A 23,726-nucleotide genomic window follows, 5' to 3' on the forward strand; every position below is an offset into this window, starting at 1 on the left:
GAGGACTCTCAGTTAGTTTACCTGCACAACCGACAACCACAATAAGAGAGACAAAGACTCTGGAGTGCCCTTGTCATCCCTGATCTTGCAGGCCCTATACAACTCCTTTAATTTTTACCCAAGTTCATTCCACGAAGATCTGCCTTTTGTCCATGGCAAAAACTCTTTTTAAACTCCTTTCCAGACCTTCCTTGAAGGGGAGCGACTTAAACCATTTGTTGCTCCACCTCTGCTCTCTGTTTATTTCATTTGCATAAGACTTTTCTCATTTTCATATTAACAAGTCTAGGAACAACTTCATAATTGGGAAAAATGAACACAAGGACTAGCTTTATTTGGATTCTCTCCTCTTCCTAGACTTGATAATTTTAAAATAAGAGAAGTCTTATGTAAATGAAATTAGCAGAAAGCAGAGGTCAATCAAGAAAAAACAGTTTTCCTTTTCTCTTTCTTTCCTTTTTCTTTTGTAAAGCTTGGTATCTGATTAGTTCTAGCATATATTTTACCTCACTTTCAAACAAAAAAGTATAATATTAACAGATAATCCACAGAAAGCATCACAAAGATGTGTAAATCAAAGCCTACCAGCTTTGTGGTTTTATTTTTCTAAAAAAAAAAAATCTCATGCTGGGTAGACATACTAGATTTTATTCATGGATTTATAGAATAGAGGGATGAAGAGAAAGTCACAGATGTTATATGTTTGAACTTCTCAAACTTATCTGATGAAGTCAGATAAAATTTTCATTACAAAATAGGCTTGGATTCTTGTAAGAATACAAGATCAGCTTCTGTATTAGGCAAAGAGTCATAATAACAAGCTGTATTTTTGTCTAATTGGTTTAAAATGTCAAGAATGGCAGCAAAGGGGTCAGTGCAGAGTCTTTCATCTTTATTCATAAGCCGAAGGCAGAGGAAACATTAATGAAACAGCAGATAGAGCAGATGGCATTCAACAGTCATAGGGGATTGACATATATAGGTAGAAAATGAAAATGTGAGTTAGGCTGAAAGTTATAAAAATCAGCAACTTAGGAAAAAGCAATTTAGAAAAATCTCAATTTAGTTAAGTATTTGTATACAGGAAAGCAGAAACTGATGCTTATCCAATGGAGATAGCTTGTGTAACGTCATGAAGGAAAACTAAGGCTGATGTTATTAATTATAGATATGAAAAACGTTCTCTAGATACTGACATTTCAGATTCACAACAGACTTTCCAGCTGAATGGCCCTATGAGTGACTGTGAGAGCAAAATGCACACCCCAAAGGTTCCCTCCCGATCTAGCCCACAGGCAGCACAGTAGAACCCAGGTAGGCATTCTCAGGTTAGAGGCCCGGCTGAGCTCCTTCAACAGAGAACACAAAAAATGTCCCTACTAAAGTCAGAGCGATGGCCCAGAGCCTCCAAAGGAAGGCAGCAGGATCTCCTAGGCCTCCTGCTTTCTACTTTCAGAATCATGGATTATTTCTGAGGTCTTTGGGATTATTTCATTTACACCTCCACCTTGGCCTCAGGCTGCTATAAAACAATGTGGCATAAAAATGAAAGTAAAAGAAAGAAAAAAATTAGGTAGGATGGGCACATAAATTGAAGATTAAAAAATAAAAATAACACACACACACAACTCAAACCTAAAGGTGGACCCCAAATTTGGCTATCAGCTTTCTTAGAAAAGGGAAACCGATCAGACAGGGGTTTGTGCTGGTTTTGTCCCTTATTCCTCAGAAGTAACCTCTATACCCCTGGTATTTCTTGAGCAGTTGGAGTGTTTTTCTTCCTCAGGGTGAGCCCTCTGACAGCACCTGACAGCTAATGCTAATGAGGTAACTCAGGATGGAGGCAGCCATGCCAGAAAGTCCACCTGCGTGCTTAGCGGCTCAGGGCTTTGAGCCACATGCTATCAGCCTTACCTCAGAAAGAGGGGGAGAACTGGTGGTTGAGTTCAGCTCTGTGGTCAATGGCTCAATCAGCCAGGCTTAATGAAGTTTCGGTAAAAACCCCGGACACCAAAGCTCAGGTAAGCTTTCCTAGGTGGCAGTACTCTGTACTGCCACACATTGATGTGCTGGGAGGGCAACAGGCCCCTGCAAATGATGGAAACTGTGCTTAGGACTTTGCCAGATTTCCCCCTATGTATCTCTCTTGTTGGTTCTCATTTGTATCTATTTCTATAACAAAACTGTAATCGTAAGTACAGTGCTTTCCTGAGTTCCGAGAGTTGTGGGGTGGTAGGAACCCCTGAATTTGTAGCCAGCTGGTCAGAAGTGAAGGTGGCCTGGAGATCCCCCACTTGTGGCTGGTGTTAACGTAAGGACAGTCTTGTGGGGGACTGTGCTTTGTGAAGTCTGGCTTAGCTCTGGGGAGCTAGAAGTTATTGACAACAAGTATACAATATGATATAATGGACAATATATTTAGAATAAATAGACCAAACAACATGGATGTTTCTCATAATGATCCTCAAAATAAGCTTGCTCTCATGCCAAAGCACATTCCAAACTTGGTGACATGCAGAGGGGTTGGGTGAGGGTTGCTAGGATACAATATAGATGCCTGCTTCCTCCTGATTGGAGGTTGAAAGTTTAAGACTATCTAGGAAAACTACTGAACTCAAACAATGTTCCCCGAATGTAGTTTTATTGGTTGATAATAATCTAGATTTTGTCTTTTCAGTAAAGCACCCGGAATGTTGCTTTTCTAGCTCTCACTTGGATGTAGAGTCACAGGACTTAAAAGGTAATGAGGAGACATGTGGGTTGATACTCTCATAGAAATTGCATAGTCCTAAACATGGATTGGATCGTGCATGGCAAGTCATTTAATTCTTTGTCAAAACGACTCGAGAATAGCCACAAACTACACAAAAAAATCCCTAAAAACATTCTTAATCTGCATTTCATCCTCCCAACACCAACTACTGGTCTCTAAAGTTGTATTTTGTTAATCATGGTCACAATTTTCAGCATGGATTACATTTTAAGTAAGGTGTCACCAGTTGCCTAGACCTGACTGGATGGATGGGTGGGGGATTGTCAGAAAATTATCCAAATAACACCTGGCAATGAGTGACATAATTTGCTAGCATCTCCTGCAAAGACAAACTTCTGGCCAAATATATATCAAGGTAACTAAATACAGCAATTTATTGATATACGTATCACTAACAACTTGGTTAAAAGATCAAGATTAAGTACCAAACAAGAATAGGTTTTAGAATTTATTTATGACAACTAGTTAGTTGATTCAATTGTCTCTTCAAGCCATGCCTTTTAATAGACACATACGAATCTTTTTGAACCCTGTGAAAGGAAAAGCATCTACTTTAACCAAAAGTGGCACTTAATCACTAAGATATTAATTAAAATAAAGGAGGAGGAGGAGGAGGAGTTCTGCTCTGCTACCCTGCTTAGGATTAAGAAAGCCACAGAAGAGTGCCTGGTTGGCTCAGTAGGCAGAGCGTGTGACTCTTGATCTTAGGGTTGTGAGTTCGAGTCCCTTGTTGGGTGTGGAGATTACTTAAAAATAAAATCTTAAAAGGGGCGCCTGGGTGAATCAGTTGTTAAGCGTCTGCCTTTGGCTCAGGTCATGATCCCAGGGTCCTGGGATCGAGCCCTGCAGCGGGCTTCCTGCTCGGCGGGAAGCGTGCTTCTCCCTCTCCCACTCCCCCTGCTTGTGTTCCTTCTCTTGCTGTGTCTCTCTCTGTCAAATAAACAAGTAAAATCTTTGGAGAAAAAAAAAATCTTAAAAAAAAGTCAGAGAATATCCTCACAGTGAGAAAAAGCTGGAAAAATCAAAAAAGAAAAGAAAAAGAAAATCATTCCTTACTTTGAATCCAAAAATCTATATACTTGCAACCATAGGACTGTACATTTTATTTATTTATTTTTAATTCATTATTTTTGACTTCTTTTTTAAATTTATTTATTATTTTAGAGAGAAAGAGAGAGTGCACATGCATGAGTGCAGGGGAAGGGGGGTACAGGGCAGAGGGAGATGGAGAAGGAGAGAATCTCAAGTAGACTCCCTGCTGAGCACCAAGTCCGAGGCTGGCTGGATCCTGCAACGCTGTGATAAGACCTGAGCCCAAATCAAGAGTCCAACGCTTAACAGACTGAGGCACCCAGGCACCTCATTTAATTTTTTTTAAAGTTTATTTGTAATCTCTATACCCAATATGGGGCTCGAACTCAATGACCCGGAGACCAAGAGTCACATGCTCTACTGACTGGGCCAGGCAGGCACCCCTGAATTGTACACTTTAAAAGGGTGAAATGTATTTCTGTGAATTATATCTCAATAAAGCTGTTATTTTTTAAAAGAAAATAAAAAATCTGAAGTCACAAGGCACCAGACAAACTGAATTCCAGAAGGCGATAAACCACTCTCAGGAGAGGCAGACACAAATTATTTCCCCTTTGACAGAACACGGGAGGAAAAGGCAAGTAGAAGAAAATAGCTGAAATTTTACAGAATTTTTAAAGGCTAAGTCACTGGGAACAAAATGGTCTAGCTCTTTTCCACGTGTTTCCTTCAAGTTCTCAGGAGAAAGATCGGGAGTAGGGGAAAGAAATATGAACAAGAGCCCATCAGTGGTGAGCAGGCACAAAACCCACTTGCTTTCTGGGACCATTCTTTAGCATTCAAAGCAAAAGCCAGAAGCTGCTGGGGGAAGGACCCAAAGGCTGTACTGCTACAAAGCATTGGTTTGCCACTGCTAGGGGAGAGGGCAAGAATGCTGAGAAATAAAGTATCATTCCTGAGTTCCTTGTGAATGTACAACAGTGTTCAGTGGTATAAGAGCTACATATGAAGACAGGCCCAGGAGACTCTAAATGGCAGTTTGCCAAGCAAGTTCTATAGTGCATTTTTTCTTAGAACATTCAAGCAAGTTATAGGCATGTATTTTGGTGTTAAAGGATTTAAATACTAAAAAATATTTAAGATATTTGAAATTTATGGAAATGAAGGTTTATCTTTCTAAAAGACAGAGTGGGGACACCTGGGTGGCTCAGTCGTTAAGCGTCTGCCTTCAGCTCAGGTCATGATCCCGGAGTCCTGGGATGGAGCCCCGCATCGGGCTCCCTGCTCCACGGGAAGCCTGGTTCTCCCTCTCCCACTTCCCCTGCTTGTGTTCCTGCTCTTGCTCTCTGTCAAATAAATAAATAAAATCTTAAAAAAAAAAAAAAAAGACAGAGTAGGTCTGGCCACAACCTGATGGGATGACAGCAGGGAAAGAAGGCAGACAAGGAGACCTGCCACACCACCCCTTGGTCATTCTGTTCCCCTATATGTCCGGGGACCAGCAAAGGTCCAGAGTGCATTTATTTTTTACTTCCATGATGGAATCACAAAAGATCATCCCCTCAAGAAAAGAGATGATGGCATGAACATTTAGGAATCTTAGAGGAGTTAAAACCTTGAAGAAGAATCAATCCTGGAACAGTTTAGAATTGGATTTTCTTAAGTTTTCAGCCATCAGTACAAGTTAGGGTAAAAAATAAAACAGTAGACCATCAACAAAATGGAAGTTTAAAAGAAAAGTAATAAATATTAAAAAGTACTTTAGTCAGATGCAGAAAAAGGTCTGTACTGTTGATATAAATGAGTCACAAAGTACTAGCTTTCTTTTGAAGTGACTTGGTTATAGTACCAGAACCCAGACTGCATACCAAATGGCAAAGCCCCCTAATACATATGGAACACTGATCAGCCTTTTCTCTTTAAGAGTATGAACATCTGCAGCTTCTAAGTACAGCACTGGAGATTCTGGGCTGGCACTCCTTTGAGAAACTGACATCAAGGCATGGAGAATGGTACCTCAGCTATCTTTGGTGATAAAAAAGAGACTACGGAAGTTTGTTTGCGATCTACTTCCTGTTCTCCACACCCCCACTCCCCCCAAAGGAGTAAATGAATTGAAATTAACACAGAGAAGGTTTCATATTGTTTTTTTGGTGAAAACAGGTGACTTGGGACACTCCAGCGGGCTAAAACAAATGCCATTTACTAAGCAAAAATTTCCCAAAATTTAACTGAAGGTTTGGTATTATACTGGGCACTGCGACCTATGCCTTCTTTTTGGTCATAATCTGGAATTCAGAATAGGTTTAAATCTTTCCTCCTCACTGAGAAAAAAGCTCTCAGTAAATTAATCAGTCAGTATTAAGTTTTGAGTATCTACCTTGTAGCTGACAGCTAAAGTTAATTCTCTACAGAAACCAATTCTTCCTAAGTCAATTCAGTCATTTGAATTATTCTTTAAAAAGTCTTTATCTTCCAAAAGCATTTCCAAAACATTCATCTGCCTGTAGCTCCATTCTAGACGCTTACCTCAGATTATCAGCTTTTCCAAAAACTCTTCCCTTCCCCTTCAGAAAAGCCATGAGATTTTGGAGAATAGCATTCCAAGTACAGTCAATAGCAAGTGCAAGTGCAAACAGCAAGTGAATGGAAAGAGCTTGTGTCTAAGGAATGGAGACAGAGATGTGGCCATGTGGCTGGATATGGTGACCAAAGAGGGGGAAAGAAACAGGTACCAGCCCCTTTGGGATCTTGGTAAGGGGTCTGGATTTTTATTCCAAATAAATTTTTGGAAGTATTGGAAAATTTCATTTACTAGAGTTATATGAAACTGAATGAGTGAACATTATATAAACTATCGAAATGGTCTTAAAATTGTTTCAAACTCAAGAAGGATAAAAAATAACACAATCCTCTCGTTCTTTCTGCCATTTCTCATATCTTCTTATAGTAAGCATGGTATTTTCATTTTGATCTCACTCAGAGTTATGGTGAAGGCTTATTTTTCTATCACATCCTTTCTCTAACGTAAAAACTCAGTATGAGGAAATTAAAGGATAAAAAGCTCAGTAAACTTCCACCAATTTAAGGAATGGAGGGCAAGTCTGATTAACAAAGTAAAATGGAAATTAATTTTGGGTAAAGATACTGACGTATAGTTTCAACCACATTCACAACAGAATTTGCCTGCAACTTACTTAGATATTTTAGAAGCCCTCTGAGCAGGGGTCAAGTAAAAAGTAAAAATTTCCCCAAAGAAATCCTTTTTAAGTGTCAAAAAATGCTAGGTAGCCCCAGAAAAGACTAACCTGTCTGCCAGAATCTGATGACTTGAGCATTCTGAATTCATGTTAGTAATATACCCATACAATATACTTAGTATACTTAAACAAAAACACACCTCTGCATGTAGAGGCAGGAATAAATGTAGAGGCAGGAATTAAAGCAAGGATTATCAATGACACTACCATTTCTTTCTTTCTTTCTTTCTTTTTTTTAAAGATTTTATTTATTTATTTGAGAGAGAGACCGAGAGAGAGCATGAGAGGAGAGAGGGTCAGAGGGAGAAGCAGACTCCCCACTGAGCGGGGAGCCCAATGTGGGACTCGATCCTGGGATTCCAGGATCACGACCTGAGCTGAAGGCAGTTGCTTAACCAACTGAGCCACCCAGGCACCCAACACTACCATTTCTTAAAATAAATCAGCATTTTATGAGAGCTGACAGAAAGTTAACTTTGACAATAATATCAAGGATCTTAATAAATAAATGAGAAAAGACACGTCAATGACTAAAGCAAGACTGTAAAACAAAAAAGCCAGAGAGAAATATCTTAACTGGTTTATGATATACTCCCACAAATCCACGAGGTTTGATGTGACTAATATTCCACCTTCTTGAAAGACATCAGCACCTCCTACCCCTTCTGAAACAGCAATGATAACAGCAACAACCATCTGCCTGCTACATAGGACAGAAAGACATTTTTCTTCTACTTGGAGTCGCACTGAGGTGGCTTTTTGAAGAGAAAGGAAGAGACAGAATTAACTAGTAGAGAAAAAAATTACATAAAGGTAATCATTAATATGGAACAGACCATTACACTGAAAAAAAAGGAGGACAGAAGAAAAAAAATTGCAAGAGTTAAACACATGAGAAATAGAAAAGTCTAATTTCTATTTGTACTGAAGATATGAGAGAATCTAGCCTAGGCAAGAAGAGGAGGATTTTAATAATGGAAAGGTGGCTACAGGAGACTGCAAAATGCCCCCCTCTTACACTAGAAGAAGAAAGAGCTATGGCAGGGTATGGATCAGTACAGTATAACCTGCCTGAGGAAGTATTTTCTTAGATAAACTCAAGGTCAGATATACCCTTATGTTTCTCTAAAGATAGGGAAAACTCTGAAAACATATTAACTTCAACTTTTAAAAGAAAATGTAAGCAGTTTAGGCCCAAAGGAATAAGAATTTACTACCTACCACTGACTTAAGATAATAAAGAAATTAGATTTTCTTAAAAAAAATCTTAGCAATAGAAACAAAACACTATTATTTATTTACATATGTATCTATGTCCTACTCATCCATTTTTATTCATTGTAACAAATGTCAATTTAGAAAATGTCACTTTTGCTTACAGAAGTAAGATCAAATTGAATAAAGGATCCTGGTACAATGGGAAAAAGAATGGTACATGGGGTTTGGGAAATAGCAGGAGTTAGAGATGCTTCCCTTCTTATTTTATACAGTATGTAACTGTGGCCTCGAACATTTCTCCTAACAATTTTGACCTTGTTTTTTCCATCTAAACAGATATAATGATATTGTCTTACTGGTCTCATAGAGGCAATGTGTATAAAAAATGCCATGTAAATTTTAAGTTCTGTTAAAGGAGTTCAAAGTGGTAAACTTTAGGATTCAGTTTAGTATGGGTTCAGACTGGGTTTATATTTATTTCCTGAATAGAAACATTAACTAATCTGAAGGCTAAAATTGCTCAGTGGTCATTTTAGCTAACTTGATCTCTGTTGATTGTTAATAATGTTACAGTTCAATGGAAAATATCACATCATGCTTGGGAAAGTTATTCTAGATGTAATTAGAGGGCATATGCTACAAGGGTAGGAATTACGCCAGAAAGGTGTAAATGTAAACTGACTTTTTACTTTAAAGACACTAATAGAGGGCGCCTGGGTGGCTCAGTCGATTGTGCGTCTGCCTTCGGCTCGGTTCATGATCCCGGAGTCCCGGGATGGAGTCCCGGGATGGAGCCCTGGGATCAAGCCCCGCATCGGGCTCCCTGCTCCGCAGGAAGCCTGCTTCTCCCTCCCCACTCCTCCTGCTTGTGTTCCCTCTCTCGTTGTCTCTCTCTGTTAAATAAATAAATAAAATCTTAAAAAAAAAAAAAAAAGACAGTAATAGAAAATAATTTAACCCTTTACTAAAAATCTCTAAAATCTATAAAGAAAAGTGGCATGAGGGAAAACAAATTCTTAGTAGGAGAAACAAATTCATTTTGTTGTTGTTTTATTATGGGGGGAGAGGTGGAATACATGAAGAAGCATTAAAATCAAGCATTTTTAAATTAAAAAAAATTTTGGGATGCCTGGGTGGCTTGGTCGGTTAAGCGTCTGCCTTTGGCTCAGGTCATGATCCCAGGGTCCTGGGATCGAGTTCCTCATTGGGTTCCTTGCTCAGCGGGGAGCCTGCTTCTCCCTCTGCCTGCCGCTCTCCCTGCTTGTGCTCTCTCTCTCTCTGACAAATAAATAAATAAAATCTTCAAAAAAAATTAAAAATTTTTTTTTAAATTGTCATAAAATAGTTGTCATGAATGACTGCTCAAGGTGATATAATAGTGATTAAAAAAAAAAAGAGAAACTTCCATGCAGTTAAATGGATGTCTCCCCTTATCCCAATTTAATTAAAAGTTACATCTTGCTACTGAGAGCTTATGAATGCCACATCTTCTCCTATAGGCCAATTGAAAAAATAGTGCTTTTTAATACTAAGGTGTAACCCAGTGATTAAAGATGTTTGTCTTGCTATTTTATATCTCTTTTAAAAATCAGGGAGATCTGACTATATAGTTTTATAGACATATCTCACCAATACTTGAGGATTAAATTTAAGTTAAGCCTTTATGAACAAGGTTCAGAGAAGATACAAAGTAAACAGGACAATCCCAACCCTTAAGCGGCATTTATTCCAGCAAGGAAGACAGATTTCTGAACAACTGTAATTGAAAAGCCAAATAAAATAGTATATTAAGAGAGCTCTGAAGAGGTTATTAATTCTGATAGGTGGCATCTGGGAAACTTTTGTGGAAAATGTGGCATTTAAGCAATATCTTGAGGGGTATGTTATTTATACAGGTGGACCGGTGGGGCTGGCATTCCTGGTTGATGAAGCAGAGTCCTGAAATTACCTAATACATTTGAGTAAATGTGAGGCAAGTAGTGTTTTCACCAGAGTGCATTCTCTACAAGGGCAGGGACTGTGGCCTATCTCATCCACTGCTAGAACAACAGCATTTAGAACATGGTCTGGTGCAAGATAAGTATTTATTCAATAAATGAATGAACTGGACACTGTGTAACTGAAAGATAAACGACACTGGAAATGCAGGCTTAGCTCAGAAAATCTTAAGAATATGTAGATGATATGGAACACTACATCAAAAACTAATGATGTAAGGTATGGTGATTAACATAACATAATAAAATAAAATTAAAAAAAATTTTTATCTTGTAGTATTTCAAACATATAGAAAAATAAAGAGGGGCGCCTGGGTGGCTCAGGCCTTGGGCATCTGCCTTCGGCTCAGGTCATGATCCCAGGGTCCTGGGATCGAGCCCCGCATCGGGCTCCCTGCTCTGCGGGGAGCCTGCTTCTCCCTCTCCCACTCCCCCTGTTTGAGTTCCCTCTCTCGCTTTGTCTGTCAAATAAATAAATAAAACCTTTAAAAAAAAAAAAAAAAAAAGAAAAAGAAAGAAAACAATATAATGAAAAAAATAAAAAATAAAATAAATAAGTCATGGGGATGAAAAGTGTGGCATAGGTAATATAGTCAATAATATTGTAATAACTTTGTATGGTGAGAGATGGTGACTACACTTACAGTACTGAGCATTTTGTAATGTATATAATTGTTGAATCACTACGGTGTATACCTAAAACTACTATAATATTGTGTGTCACTTGGACTTCAATAAAAAACAAAGGAACAACAACAACAACAAAAAAGAATATGTAGATGATAAAGACCACAGCAGGGGTTAGCAGAATAAAATAATCTGCTATATGTTTTAATGTTAAAATATCAAATTATATTAATATTAAAATTCTGGAGGCAATGTCAATTGACTGGAGAGGTAAGTCCACAGGCAAGGTAAGATAAAGAGCATGAGGATTACAAAGAAAGGTATGAAAATGGGACTCAGAAGTGGAACTGACAGGAGTTAAAGAAGATCCTAGGAATTTCCAGATTGAGTGACCAGAAGAATGGTGGTACCATTACATAAGAAAACAAGCAAATCACAAATTTTAGGAGAGAAAGAAATTTAAGTTCAGTTTTAGGCACATTCAACTTAAGGTGTTGACTGGAAATCCATATGGAGAAGTTTAACATAAGGAGAGTCAGAACTGGGATTCAGAGGTAAGCCAGGATGAAAGCTATAGATGAACTCAATCAACAGGTATTTATTCTGACTGCCTGCTCTGCACCAGTACCAATATTTGAGCTATCTGTAGCGGCAGTAGTTCTGAGAGTGCACAGCCTAGATGAGGGAATGACCTTGAGAAACTTATATATACCCATTGAAGAGAGAAGAGGGTAAAGGGCCACTGGATGATATTAAGGTAGAATGATGAGATCAAGGAAACATTTTTATTTATTTAATTTATTATTATTTTTTAGAAGATTTTATTTATTTATTTGAGAAAGAGAGAGTGCGCGAGAGCGAGAGAACACAAGCAGGGGGAGCGGCAGAGGGAGAAGGAGAAGCAGACACCCTGCTGAGCAGGGAGCCCAACGTAGGGCTCTATCCCAGGACCCCAGGATCATGACCTGAGCCAAAGGCAGTCGCTTAACCGACTGAGTCACCCAGGCACTCCCATTTTTATTTATTTTTTAAAAGGTTTTCTTTCTTTCCTTCAAGTCGGGGGGTGTGGGGGGGTGGGCAGGGACAGACGGAGAGAGGGAGAATCCCTGAGCGTGGAGCCTGATGCGGGCCCTGAGATCATGACCCAAGCCAAAACTGGTCGGGTCCTTAACTGACTGAGCTACCCAGGCACCCAAGGTAACATTTTTTAAAGAAGAAAGCTAAAGAAAGGAAGGTATACAAGCTATTAAACTCTCAAGAATCTTTCCTAATCTGTAGTTCCCTTCTGAGTACAAATAAAAAAAATCAAAGAAGTGTTAAATAGGAATCAAGCTTTTCAAAAAGAAAACTGGGAACACATACAAATCTCACAAATGTCACAAGGAACCAGTGAGGTCTAGAAGAAAATGGAAAAAGAAATATGGTTCTAGACTTAAATCTACTATGGTAACCTGAAGTGAATCATTTAGACTTTATATATGTCCAGTTACTCACACAGAAATAGGAATTTTAAAAAAATGGAGTTTGGGGGAAAATACCAACATGAACTTATCAATATATTGAATACTACTGAAGAATATTTAAATATAAGACATAATTCCTGCCCTCAAAGAAGTGACAAAGTCAATTTGAACTCAAATCATACAAAAGTATTTAACTAAATGCTTTACTGAGTGTCAAATGAGAGAGTAAATACCAAAGAATATAATCCATATATGAGTTGCCATGAATGCAAATCAGGAGAGCACATGCCATACCAGTTCTCCAGTTTGAGGGTCCTTCCCTCATGGACTTGAGTTGAGATCCTATTGACTTTAAGCTGAGTTCACTTAAACATAGATTACATTATATATCCAGTACCATAATGCAACTTAATTGGTTTAAATTACATTTTCCAGAAGCTAGATTGAAACTCTGATGAATGAAGAGAAATTCTTTGATAAAATACAACCAATAACAAATAAGGAAAAAACTACCAAGCTGTGGCAGACTGAGTGACTTAACCTTTTGGGTGTATGATTCTCCCAGGAGGAATTCTTAGAGGGAGAATAAGGACCAAGGGCATAAATCTCTTCAAGAGTTCCAATACACAATGACAAAGCACCTTTCAGGAATGGTACACCAATTCATATTCTTTTTTTTTTTTTTTTTTTTAAAGATTTTATTTATTTATTTGGGAGAGAGAGAATGAGAGAGAGCACATGAGAGGGGGGAGGGTCAGAGGGAGAAGCAGACTCCCTGCCGAGCAGGGAGCCCGATGTGGGACTCGATCCAGGGACTCCAGGATCATGACCTGAGCCGAAGGCAGTTGCTTAACCGACTGAGCCACCCAGGCGCCCCACCAATTCATATTCTTAAAAGTATCTGAAAAAGTTCTTGTCCTCGATGGAAGATGAAAGGTGTACTATTACTTTTGCTCAAAGTTGTTCCATTTGATCATTTGGACTTCTTTCTGGAAATGCCTGTTACTGATAATGTAGAGTTCATTATATATAAAAGAGAGATAACTTGTCACCACTGCAAAGGAACATCACCCACACCAACTTCATGCTTCCATACTATTAGAGCATAAAATTGTGATGAAATGGCTGACTGCAAATTCAACCTGTCTTCCTGCTATTTGGCAAATCTTTTCTTGTTGATCCTCTAGCCATGATTCTCAGCGGCAGCCTATTGTAAATCTCCTCTGTTTTCCCTAAACTCCAATCCTAGCCTGAATCCCTTCCCTATACAGACCTGTCAGACCCTGAGCATCCACAACAGAGCAATTCCCAGAGTCTAGAATAAGAGTAAGGCATATGAGAAGCTGAGTAACTTACTACTAGACTGGCATGGCACTCCTTAAAAAGGCACACATCAGGTACATTTGGTTTAAAACCCCATCTTGCTTCTTGTTCACTACGTGGTCCTGCACAAATGAGTCTTTCTATGACACAGTTTCCTCATGAACAGAACAGCATTTAATAGCTACTTCACAGGGTTGACATAAAGCAAGGACCTAAGGCAAGGCATGGCATATGGCTGGCATTCAGTAACTGTTAGCTTCTTTCCGTAATTCCACATCGGTCTGCTTTTTGCCAGAGTTTGTCAACTTTAAGTGGATTTTTACACAGCTATATTTATCATCTTTTCTCCACTTCGCTCCCATAGACAATGAGGAGACATCAATGGATCTTTATCACTACAAAGTTAATGTTCCCCACAACTTAGCTTCACCTCACCTCTTTAAATCCACCTCACACTCCTCTTCCAAAAATCTTTCTACTTTAGCCAGATTGGATTTAATTAACTTTCCTGACATCTTGAATACTTAGATCCATATGCATTTTTCCTCCCATTTCCACAACTCTCCAATTGCCCAAATCCATTTCATTGTTAATACACAGTATTATTGTTATTTGCAACCTTTATTGAGTGCTTTCTATGTGGCAGATACTAAGTGTATTACATGCAATATCTACTTCACAGTATCTCTTCACAAGCCCCACAAGATATTCTATCATTTCCAGTACTGAGATAAGAACATATATTTGCCTTTTTTCTCTAGACTCTATGCTCTTTTATGACATGAGCCATGCCTTGCATTTTTTCCTTTGTATGATTATCTAGTTAAGCAGGAATTCAACGAATATATACATATATATGAACTGACTGCAATTTCACATTTTGTTTCGCTGCCATAATACTCACTTTCATCAAATCTATCACTCTGTCAGACTATAAAGTTAGTAAGAAGGTGTGATGTGATTTAATAAGAAACACATATTTGGTCTTTGCCCTTGCACTAGCTCCTAAAGTCCTAAGTGTTCAGAGCTATAAAAAGTGTTTTTTGACATGTTAATGAGGTGACTTGTGGAAAGCACATAAGTGACCTAAGGATGTGAGGGATGGTTGCCAGTGGAGCCAACCATGTGATGAGAGGGTTAGAATTTTCAGCAGCCCCCCACCTAGGAGGAGAGAGAGGATGGAGACTGAGTTCAGTCACAAAAGGCCAATGTCATGTCTAAGTAATGAAGCCTCCACAAAAATCCCAAAAGGACAAGGTCTGGAGAGGTTCCAGGCTGATGAACCAGAATGCGTCCATGTGCTGTCTTGCTGGGCCCCAAACTCTACAGGGACAGAAGCTCCTTTGCTTGGGGTCTCATCCCATGCATGTATCTCTTCATCTGCTATTGATTTATATTCTTCGATAGCCTTTGTAGTAAACTGGTAATGTAGTGAGTAAACTGGTTTCCTAGAGGGAGCTACTCTGGCAAATTAATGAAATCCAAGGTGGGCGGGGGGTGGGGGGTCATGGAAACCTCTGATTTACAGTTAGTGGGTCAGAAGCACAGGTAACAACTTGGACTTGCAATTGTCATCTGAAGCGGAGGACAGTTTTGTGGGACTGAGCCCTCAATCTGTGGAATCTGATACTATCTCTGGGGAGATAGCGTCAGAATTGAGTTGAACTGTAGGACACCCAGCTGATGTTGGAGAATCGCTTAGTGGTTTGGGGAAAAAAACACATGCTGAAATTGGTGTCAGAATCTTAAAAGATCACCTAAATTTTAGAGATGTAGTATTTCTGGGACTGCATCTATCTGCAGACATACAGTAAAGATTCTGTGTATAGAGTAATAGCAATGGCTGAAGCAGTAGCGTTTGATATAAAGAAATCCTTGGGGACACTAGGATTATGTCAGTTTGATCATTCTTGATTAAGGCCACTGTGAGCAACAGTGAAAAAACTCAAAGCAGTAAAAAATTATGAGTAAGTACAAGCAAACAAAAACAAAACACATAAAATGACTGCAAATTCATCCTTGTTTTGTAGATTACTTAAGACACTACAATAGGGAAAGAGGAAAGACTTAAGAAGTCCTGTTTCTTTACTGGGTTTGCTGCCACAGTAAAAGCATAACTTCTCTGACATACAAGGCAACATCCAACAATATCCTTTCTCCCTACGTGAGAAATAACCATTTGGGGTGTTTACAAAATATAATATGCTTCAGGAGACTTCCTTAAATGTTATGACTATCATAGAATTTATTTTCTTCTTCGATGTCTTGAGAATTTAGCAGAAAACAATGAAATCACAGCTCTCTGTCATAACATCATCTAGCCAAATCCAAAGACACAAGGAACACTTAAAGGTACCACTAAAGGAGGAGCAAGTCATTTTCAAGTAATAGTTGAGATTAAATCACAAATAATGGAAAACTAAATACTTATAAACAAAATTATTAACTTCAAAAAATGAACCAATTTCTGTTCAACTCATGAAAACAGAAATTTTCACAATTGTGTATGTTGTTACCTTTTTTAAAGACCAAAAATGCTGAGATTTTCAAATTAGCTTGCTTATGATTAAAGCTGAAAATGAGAAAGGCTACTATGATCAAACCATATGCTGAATTCATAAAGGGGAATAAAAGAAGTGCTAGTGCATAGCACATTCCAGTGAAGAGGAGAGAAAAAAAGTTAATCAATTCAACTCAATTTTAGCTGAGGGCATTTTTCCACGACTGCTGAACCCTAGCATGTGCCAGGCAGCTAAAATTATACTAAAATGTGTAAGCTCTGTTGTTATTTTAGAGATAATCCAGGAAGTAAAACAAAGCCAAAAATTCTCACCACATTTTTAACGTGAAACGCTTTAATCTTCAATCAAGTGTATCCTTATCTTCTGTTTTAGGATCTTTATATATTGTCTCTTTTGTGTATATTTGAAAGTTTACAGAGTAACAACTGAGAACAAACAAAAAATAATAACAAAAGTGATTTTACACGTATTTCCAAGACATTATTCATCCTCTAAAACCATTCTTACCAGTCTCTGTTTCTGAAGTTCTTCTCTAAGTAGTCTATCTTCTGGTAAAACGTCACATAACAAAAAGTAATTGTCTTGTTCTTCTGTTGAGAGATTAGGAAAATAAATAAGAAATGATATTTATCATTTTTTTCCAGAAGGATTTATTCCTTTAAAAAACACATATATGTATGTCCATTAGGATCTCTCCTCTGGTATATAGTTCTGTTTAGCTTTATTGAAGTTAGGCAACATAAACAGAGTAATTTAATTTTAGCTATCATGAAAGTGAGAGAATTCTAATTTAAGAAAGTAAGATTATTCATTTGAATTTTTGGATTGTAGGGAAAATATGGTAGCTAAGATGTATACTTACCAAGTGGAGCTGTGGAATTGATTCTTATCACACTACAAAAATCTGTAATGGGCTGTTCAGTGAACCTTTTCCTCCAATATAAAATGTACCTTAGAATAATCAAAAAGAAAGGACAGTAAGAAGACTCAATATACTGCTTACTGTAGAGTGATAAGGTTTTATAAGACCATTTAATTATCCCAAAACAATAAATCAAATGTTGACTGAGAACTGCTAGAAAATTTGTAAATGGAAAGGCAGTAGAGCATTGTAGAAATATGAAATAAATATTTAATGAAATGAAATTACTCTGCAAAGGCATGGACATGATTAAACTTTACTATCCCTAAATTCAATAAACAGACATATGAGGAAGTTAAAATGAATTATTTTTATGTGATAATGAAGTTTTTCTGAAATCACATCTAAGTTTATGTGAATTTAAAATGCAACAATGATTAAATAGGCTTTATCACACATTTTCCAATAAATTGAAAGCTGGGTGATTATCTTACACATAAAAAGAACTGAATGCAAAAAAATATGCAATGAGACGTCAGTCTAAATTCAATACCTACATGACAAGACAGAAAAATTTTGTATGTGCACACTGTGTCTGAAAGGAGGCAGATTTTTGGAAAAATAGCCAACCTTACAATTCTTGTATCTAATGAGTGGAGTTAGAAGCAGCACCCTGGGTAAATTTTAAAGCATAGCATAACACCCAGACCTGCACTGTCTGATGAAAGGAGTAAGATGACAGGATTCAACAACCTGTTCATTTTCCCGTTTATCTAACAAGATTTATATTGGCAATTGCAATCTCATTTATAAATGGTACCAAGAAAAGAAGGTAGCCTCCTTCATGGGGAGAAGGGACATGGAAAGGTTGATAGTTTATTAGGCTATATGGTTGATACACAGAACAACCAAAAAACCCCAAAAAACATAGCAGAAAAAGAAAAACCCCTGAAAGGGATGGGACTTACTGAAATAGATTTAGTAAGAGACAGTAAAAATTTGGACATTTTAAATGGCTTGATATAGCAACTAGCAATGTTTTGTACATAGTAGGTTAGCAAGAAATGTTTTTAAGAGTAGAAGAGCATTTAAAGATTCCTATAAGTTTCTCTAAGTAGCCTTCAACTCTCACTATTTTGTCTCCTTTTAATTCTTCTTTCCCTTTTTCTTAACATTAATGTCCCAACCCCATGGTGCTCTACAAAAAGGGCATTCATGTATTTGAAAAAAAAATGTGCTGGGAGAGAGGTCTGAGAGAAAGAGAGAACTGTGACAGAGAAAAATATAAACAGATGACAAGACTGAGTTTAGACAAGGAAAAGAAGTAAAAGAATAACGTATGAAAATAAAACCATGCTTTAGTTCTTTCTTCTCATGTACAACCACACTGTTGACCTGGATGGATAAATAAGGGGAGAACTCTTTCCTTATAGAATAGTGCTAGACCTTATCTTAAGAGATCTAAAAATGATGTATCTGAGGCTCCAGCTCACCCTCAAACCATAACCACTGACACCATGGCTAGCTTGTTGGCTTCCATATTAGAAGTGTCAGATGCAGAAGGCAAGTGCATATCGGATCCAACAACGGGAACAAAAAGAAGAAAAGTACCTACAAAAGGCAGAAACATTATTCTTTGGTCACAGAGGGCACAGCACTGTCCACTCCTCAGTATCTTACACAGCTACTCTCATTCTCCTCTTTTCCATTCCCCACTACTTAAGCCCAGACCAGGGGAGAGAGAAAAAGGGAGAAATAAAAGGCATGAGAAGACGTAAGAAAAAAAAAAAATGACACTCCCAGCCATTTTCCCTATTCTCCCCTCAGCATATTTTCTATTGCACAGTGGTGCCAGGGATGAAGGAACACAGGAGAACCTCTATTAGAGATGCCAGGAATAGAAGATGGATTGTTCTTCCAAACCATACTACATAGCCATCTATTTTCATGACTAATCAAATTCATACAGCAGAACTGGGTGCTGAGATAACAGACTTAAACAAACACCAGGACAGTCAAGTTCGATAAGGAGTTTCATCATGGATACTACTACAATAAACCATGGAGAGGTTCCTCACCCTGATTACCGTTCCATTGAAGACCATCTGGGGGATAGTCGATGTTAAGGGATCACTTAGTATGTCTCTTCTTCATGTTTTCTTACTACTCTAGTGTATTTAAAGCTACAGTTGTAATCACTCAATATTTAAAGGCAGCCAAGAAATGATATGTGATGTGAATTCTTTATTGGGAGGACAGTTATCAAAGCATTTCGTACTTAGTTAAAAAGCCATAAGAGTAATTATTGGGTCATTAGCAAATACTTTTTTCTTTTGGAAGAATTTCAATCATGTTTCACTGAATTGTTTCCCAAAAAAATTCTTCTAGTAATCTTGCCCGCCCATCCCCTCACTGTAATTGGTGTACTTACTGACAACGGCCTAAAGATTTGAGATATGGTTGTTAATTAAGTAGCACTGAATGAGTGGAATTTAATATAGAAACGGGCAAGAATTAAGGAGTTAGCATTTATCTTCTGGAAAAATTTTATTTACTGAATAAAGATAGCAAATGGTTCAGTATAAATAATGACGTTAAGTGGCTCAAAGGAAAGATTTTTATTTTTGTTTTATTCTGAGAAAGTTTTACTGTTAACTTTTTTCCAATAAAGAAAATGTTAAATATATTTAACATGAAAATTTATAGCTTCTTTCCAGTAAAGCAAAAGTCAGTCTATCTCATCTATTATTTATCATCTTATTACTTATTGTACTCCGAAGAAACAATTCCTGGGTGCCTGGGTGGCTCAGTTGGTTAAGCGACTGCCTTCAGCTCAGGTCATGATCCTGGAGTCCCGGGATCGAGTCCCGCATCGGGCTCCCTGCTCGGCAGGGAGTCTGCTTCTCCCTCTGACCCTCCCGACCCTCCCCCCTCTCATGTGCTCTCTCTCTGTCTCTCTCTCTCTCTCAAATAAATAAATAAAATCTTTAAAAAAAAAAAGAAAAAAAAAAAAGAAGAAACAATTCCTCTCTGAGAAGTTATATATGTATACATACACACACACACACACACACACATGCAAATCTATACATACACAAACACATATACCCACCCCTGTGACTTTTCTGACGTTAGGAAAAATTCCTGTAGCATTGAGAAGATTCCAACTTAACTCTCAGAGTCAATGTTTGCATTCTTTTGGAGAGGAATTTTTAGTTTTCCTAAATAGTAGGAGGGTATTATCTACAGGAGACTGGATGTATTAAAAAGCACTTAAAAGCAAGAGTTTATCACATACATTCTTGGTCAATTTGAACTAACCACCAGAGTAAAGCTTACTGAGATGACAGCTGACAAGGAAAATTTGGGTTTCCAAATTTAAAGTACATGTTAACCACACACTTTACTGTATAGAAAGCACTTATATATATCAGCTATGTATCTTTTGCTTTTTAATTAAAGCACCCATTTTATAGCATAACTGCATTTAGAGGGTGACTGATTCCAACATTTAATTATTGACTCCTAAGTCTGAGACCTAGTAAATAATTTGATTTTCCTGCCCACATACAGATGAGATTAATATCAAGGATACAAAAGAGAGGTTAGTACAAATATAGCTGCTTAGCTATCATACGTAAGCACAAAGGGAAAATACAAACTCAAATTTAGATATTCCTCACAGACTTTAGGAGGAAGAAAAATCTCAATTATCACTGGCAGATCATCTTATTTTTCTCCAATTCCTGAGGGAGAATTTTCATTTACATGATAAAGCGAAGTAAAAGAATAGATTTACATCAAAGAAAAGCTGAGTGATACAACTTATCAAAGAATAGCTCATTTGATAGTCCCATCAATGGTTACTTGATAAGAATTTGAATATCTCTAGCCTAAAAAGTATCTAAAACAAATCCAACAGACATGACTACATACAACTAGAAATCATGTATGAGAATACTCCCAAAATACACACACACACACATACATATATATAAAAACACAAATATTTTAACGGAAAATAAAGATTAAGGAATGAGAAGGGGAAGTATGAAGTGCTTCCTCTGAAATTATGTAGTAAATGGTTTATTCTACCAGCTGGTAGCATGTATCATTCATTTAACTCTCCTTCACTATTCTATCTCTGCTTCCTGACCAGGCAACACCAAAATTTACTAAAAAATCGCAATGCTGAGTGGATATAAGGGGCCATAATAATACAGGAAGCACTCAACAGACGTTCTGTATTAGTGCTAGGCAGTTGAGAGAAGGGTTAGAGAATAGCTAATATTACTCCTGTAGGCAACTTAAAAACAAACTCATTCTCGAAGTTTAGTGTATTCAGGATCCTAAATTCAATTTTCTCGAAAGTTATATTTGACAAATAATAATAAGGCATTCAGACAGCATAAATACCTATAGAAAACTCAAGCTATAGTTGTGGAAAACTAAGATTTCAAATATATATCTTTTGTAATCCAAATATAATGAAATTTTTGGCTACCATGTGGTGGATAGAAAAAATGTCCCAGACACTACCTGGTGCTATACATGTCCTGTTTTACATAACACTCAACCATCTTATGCAAGATGGTGTTATCCCCTTTTACTGATGAGGAAACTGCTGCTTAGAGTGGTTTAAGTAGTTTGTTAGAAGTTACATGGTCAGGAATTCACCAAGTCTGCATTCACCCCTAGGCCTGCCTGGTTTCATAGTCCACTCTTAGTGATACAGCTTGCTGCTCTGCAAGACCCATCATAAGAAAGAAGTTGCTTGCTAGGAATGATGTGGCCTGGCAGATATATAGAGTTTAGATGCAGAGATACTACAACATCTGGGCTACTGCAGTGTTTTGTAGGGAAATCAGGGCAGAGTATCTCAAAATGGGTCCTGGCCAGATATACCAAAATGTATGCTTTTAGTAACTGTACAAAGCCAGTTAATTACCATGCTATTGTGTATATGGAAAATGCTTCCAAGTGTCAACTAATAACAACTGAACATAAGTGCTTCACTCCATCTGCTTAAGAAAAGGCATTTCTCTTGGACAATCAGTTCTAGGAATTAGGAATTAGAAAACAATGAATAATTGCTTATATTACCTGTCTGTTGGTATGGATATTCTAAGTCAGGTGCTCTTAAATTGTAGTTCAGCTCACTTTGGGTCCTGGCTATATAAGGGAAGTTCCTACATTTCACACATGCCCATGGTTGGCATTTCCTCAACCACTCACCTCTATCTATCTGCTCTTCATCCTCTTCATCTTCTTCCTCTCAGTACCTCATTCACTGACCTCAACAGCTGTCTACTTATTCCCCTTTAGCTTGTTGAATGACTTTTTTTTTCTTTCTGGTTCTCAACCTCATCACAGCATTTAAATGGAGAGTTCTTTGCACAATACCCTTTTGGCCTGACAGGTTCCAACCAAAGATCCCCATTCCCAACAATGCTTGAAAAAGAATATGAATGTTCATATTTGCATAGGAATAATTTTATATATAAACTTACCTATAAGTTATGCCTTTCCTTTATGGAATACTGAATTTAATTCTTTTATGGACAAAAACAAAATTTACCTTTGGAAATCAGCAACCAACTTGACATCAGCTATGACCATCTTATGTTCAATAATCATGTGCTTCAGAAGTTTGTCTTGTTCATCCATAGGAAAATGTTCTTCACAGAAAATACAAGGCACAGATGGAGAACCTTCTAAAGCGGTGGTGCCACCTGGACTTTCTGGCAGGGAAAGCGGCTCCAGGATACAATCCTTACTGTCTGGGAGAGAGAAAAAGCAAAAGCAAAAGCGGAAAAAAAAAAAAAAAAAGAAAAAGAAAAAGAAAAAGCTGAAATCAACTCTTTAGGATCATTTCTCACCTCCTGCATCCTAAAGATATTTACGTCTTTCCAAAATGAAAAATACAGAGTGCCAGAGAGCAGGATACTTTATTATCATTTTAATAGATTCTGCAACCTAGAGGCAGGGAGTGTTGCAAAGCAGCTCAAACTTCCCATTGCCGGCTTGAATGGGGGAAACCCATTTGTCAGAGCAGCTGTTCAAGCATTCTTGGACACTGGCCAATGGCAGCAATTCCGGGGGTACTTGCTGGGGGACGGCTGCAACATGCTGGATTAAGGTTCTATGGCGCAATTGTGACCTATGGCTGATAGTCATCACACTATGGGAAGTAAATGGTATATATTGAGGCTCCAGATGATACCAGGCCAGTCTTTTAAGCTGCTTCCTGTTGCACCTGCAAACTCTTTCCTGTTTCTGATTATTTGTCATGTGCAAAGAAGACAGCTCTCACATTGGGTTGACACAGCATGTGCTGGGTGGCCCAGGTGGCAATTTTTGATGTTGATTTATGTCTACCATTTGCTTGTTACACAATTACATACCATAATTCAAGTTCTTGTGAACAAAGAGATGAATGCTCAATTACTAGACATACATGGTAAACATTTTTCCTGCCGATACTATTCATTTTCCTAACATCATCTATGGTATCTTTAAGAGTTGAGCTGTGTAAGGTCTATAGTTCTGAATTCAGGCCTCAAACCACAGCCAGTTGTGTCAGGAGCCCTCTTCAGTCTTCCAAGGAGGAAGGCTGGACCTGTCACCTTATGCAAGCTACTGAGTAGTA

At 37.8% G+C, this 23,726-nt stretch overlaps 1 protein-coding gene across 3 annotated transcripts in view; it reads right to left on the reverse strand.

Moving 5' to 3' along the window:
- ZNF277 (zinc finger protein 277) overlaps positions 1 to 23,726 on the reverse strand; it is a 103,965-nt gene that overhangs the window by 23,923 nt on the left and 56,316 nt on the right. For 2 of the 3 annotated variants that reach the window (XM_032401746.1, XM_032401748.1), the window contains 3 exons: positions 22,656 to 22,857; positions 17,078 to 17,166; positions 16,723 to 16,805 (listed from right to left, as the gene is read on the reverse strand). In XM_032401746.1, the coding sequence (XP_032257637.1) occupies positions 16,723 to 16,805; positions 17,078 to 17,166; positions 22,656 to 22,857 (374 nt within the window). The remainder of the gene's footprint in view (positions 1 to 16,722; positions 16,806 to 17,077; positions 17,167 to 22,655; positions 22,858 to 23,726) is intronic. The other variant, XM_032401747.1, reaches the window with a different exon arrangement.

This window comes from Phoca vitulina, unplaced genomic scaffold, assembly GCF_004348235.1.
Source record: "Phoca vitulina isolate PV1807 unplaced genomic scaffold, GSC_HSeal_1.0 scaffold4, whole genome shotgun sequence".
Taxonomy (NCBI): Eukaryota; Metazoa; Chordata; class Mammalia; order Carnivora; family Phocidae; genus Phoca; species Phoca vitulina.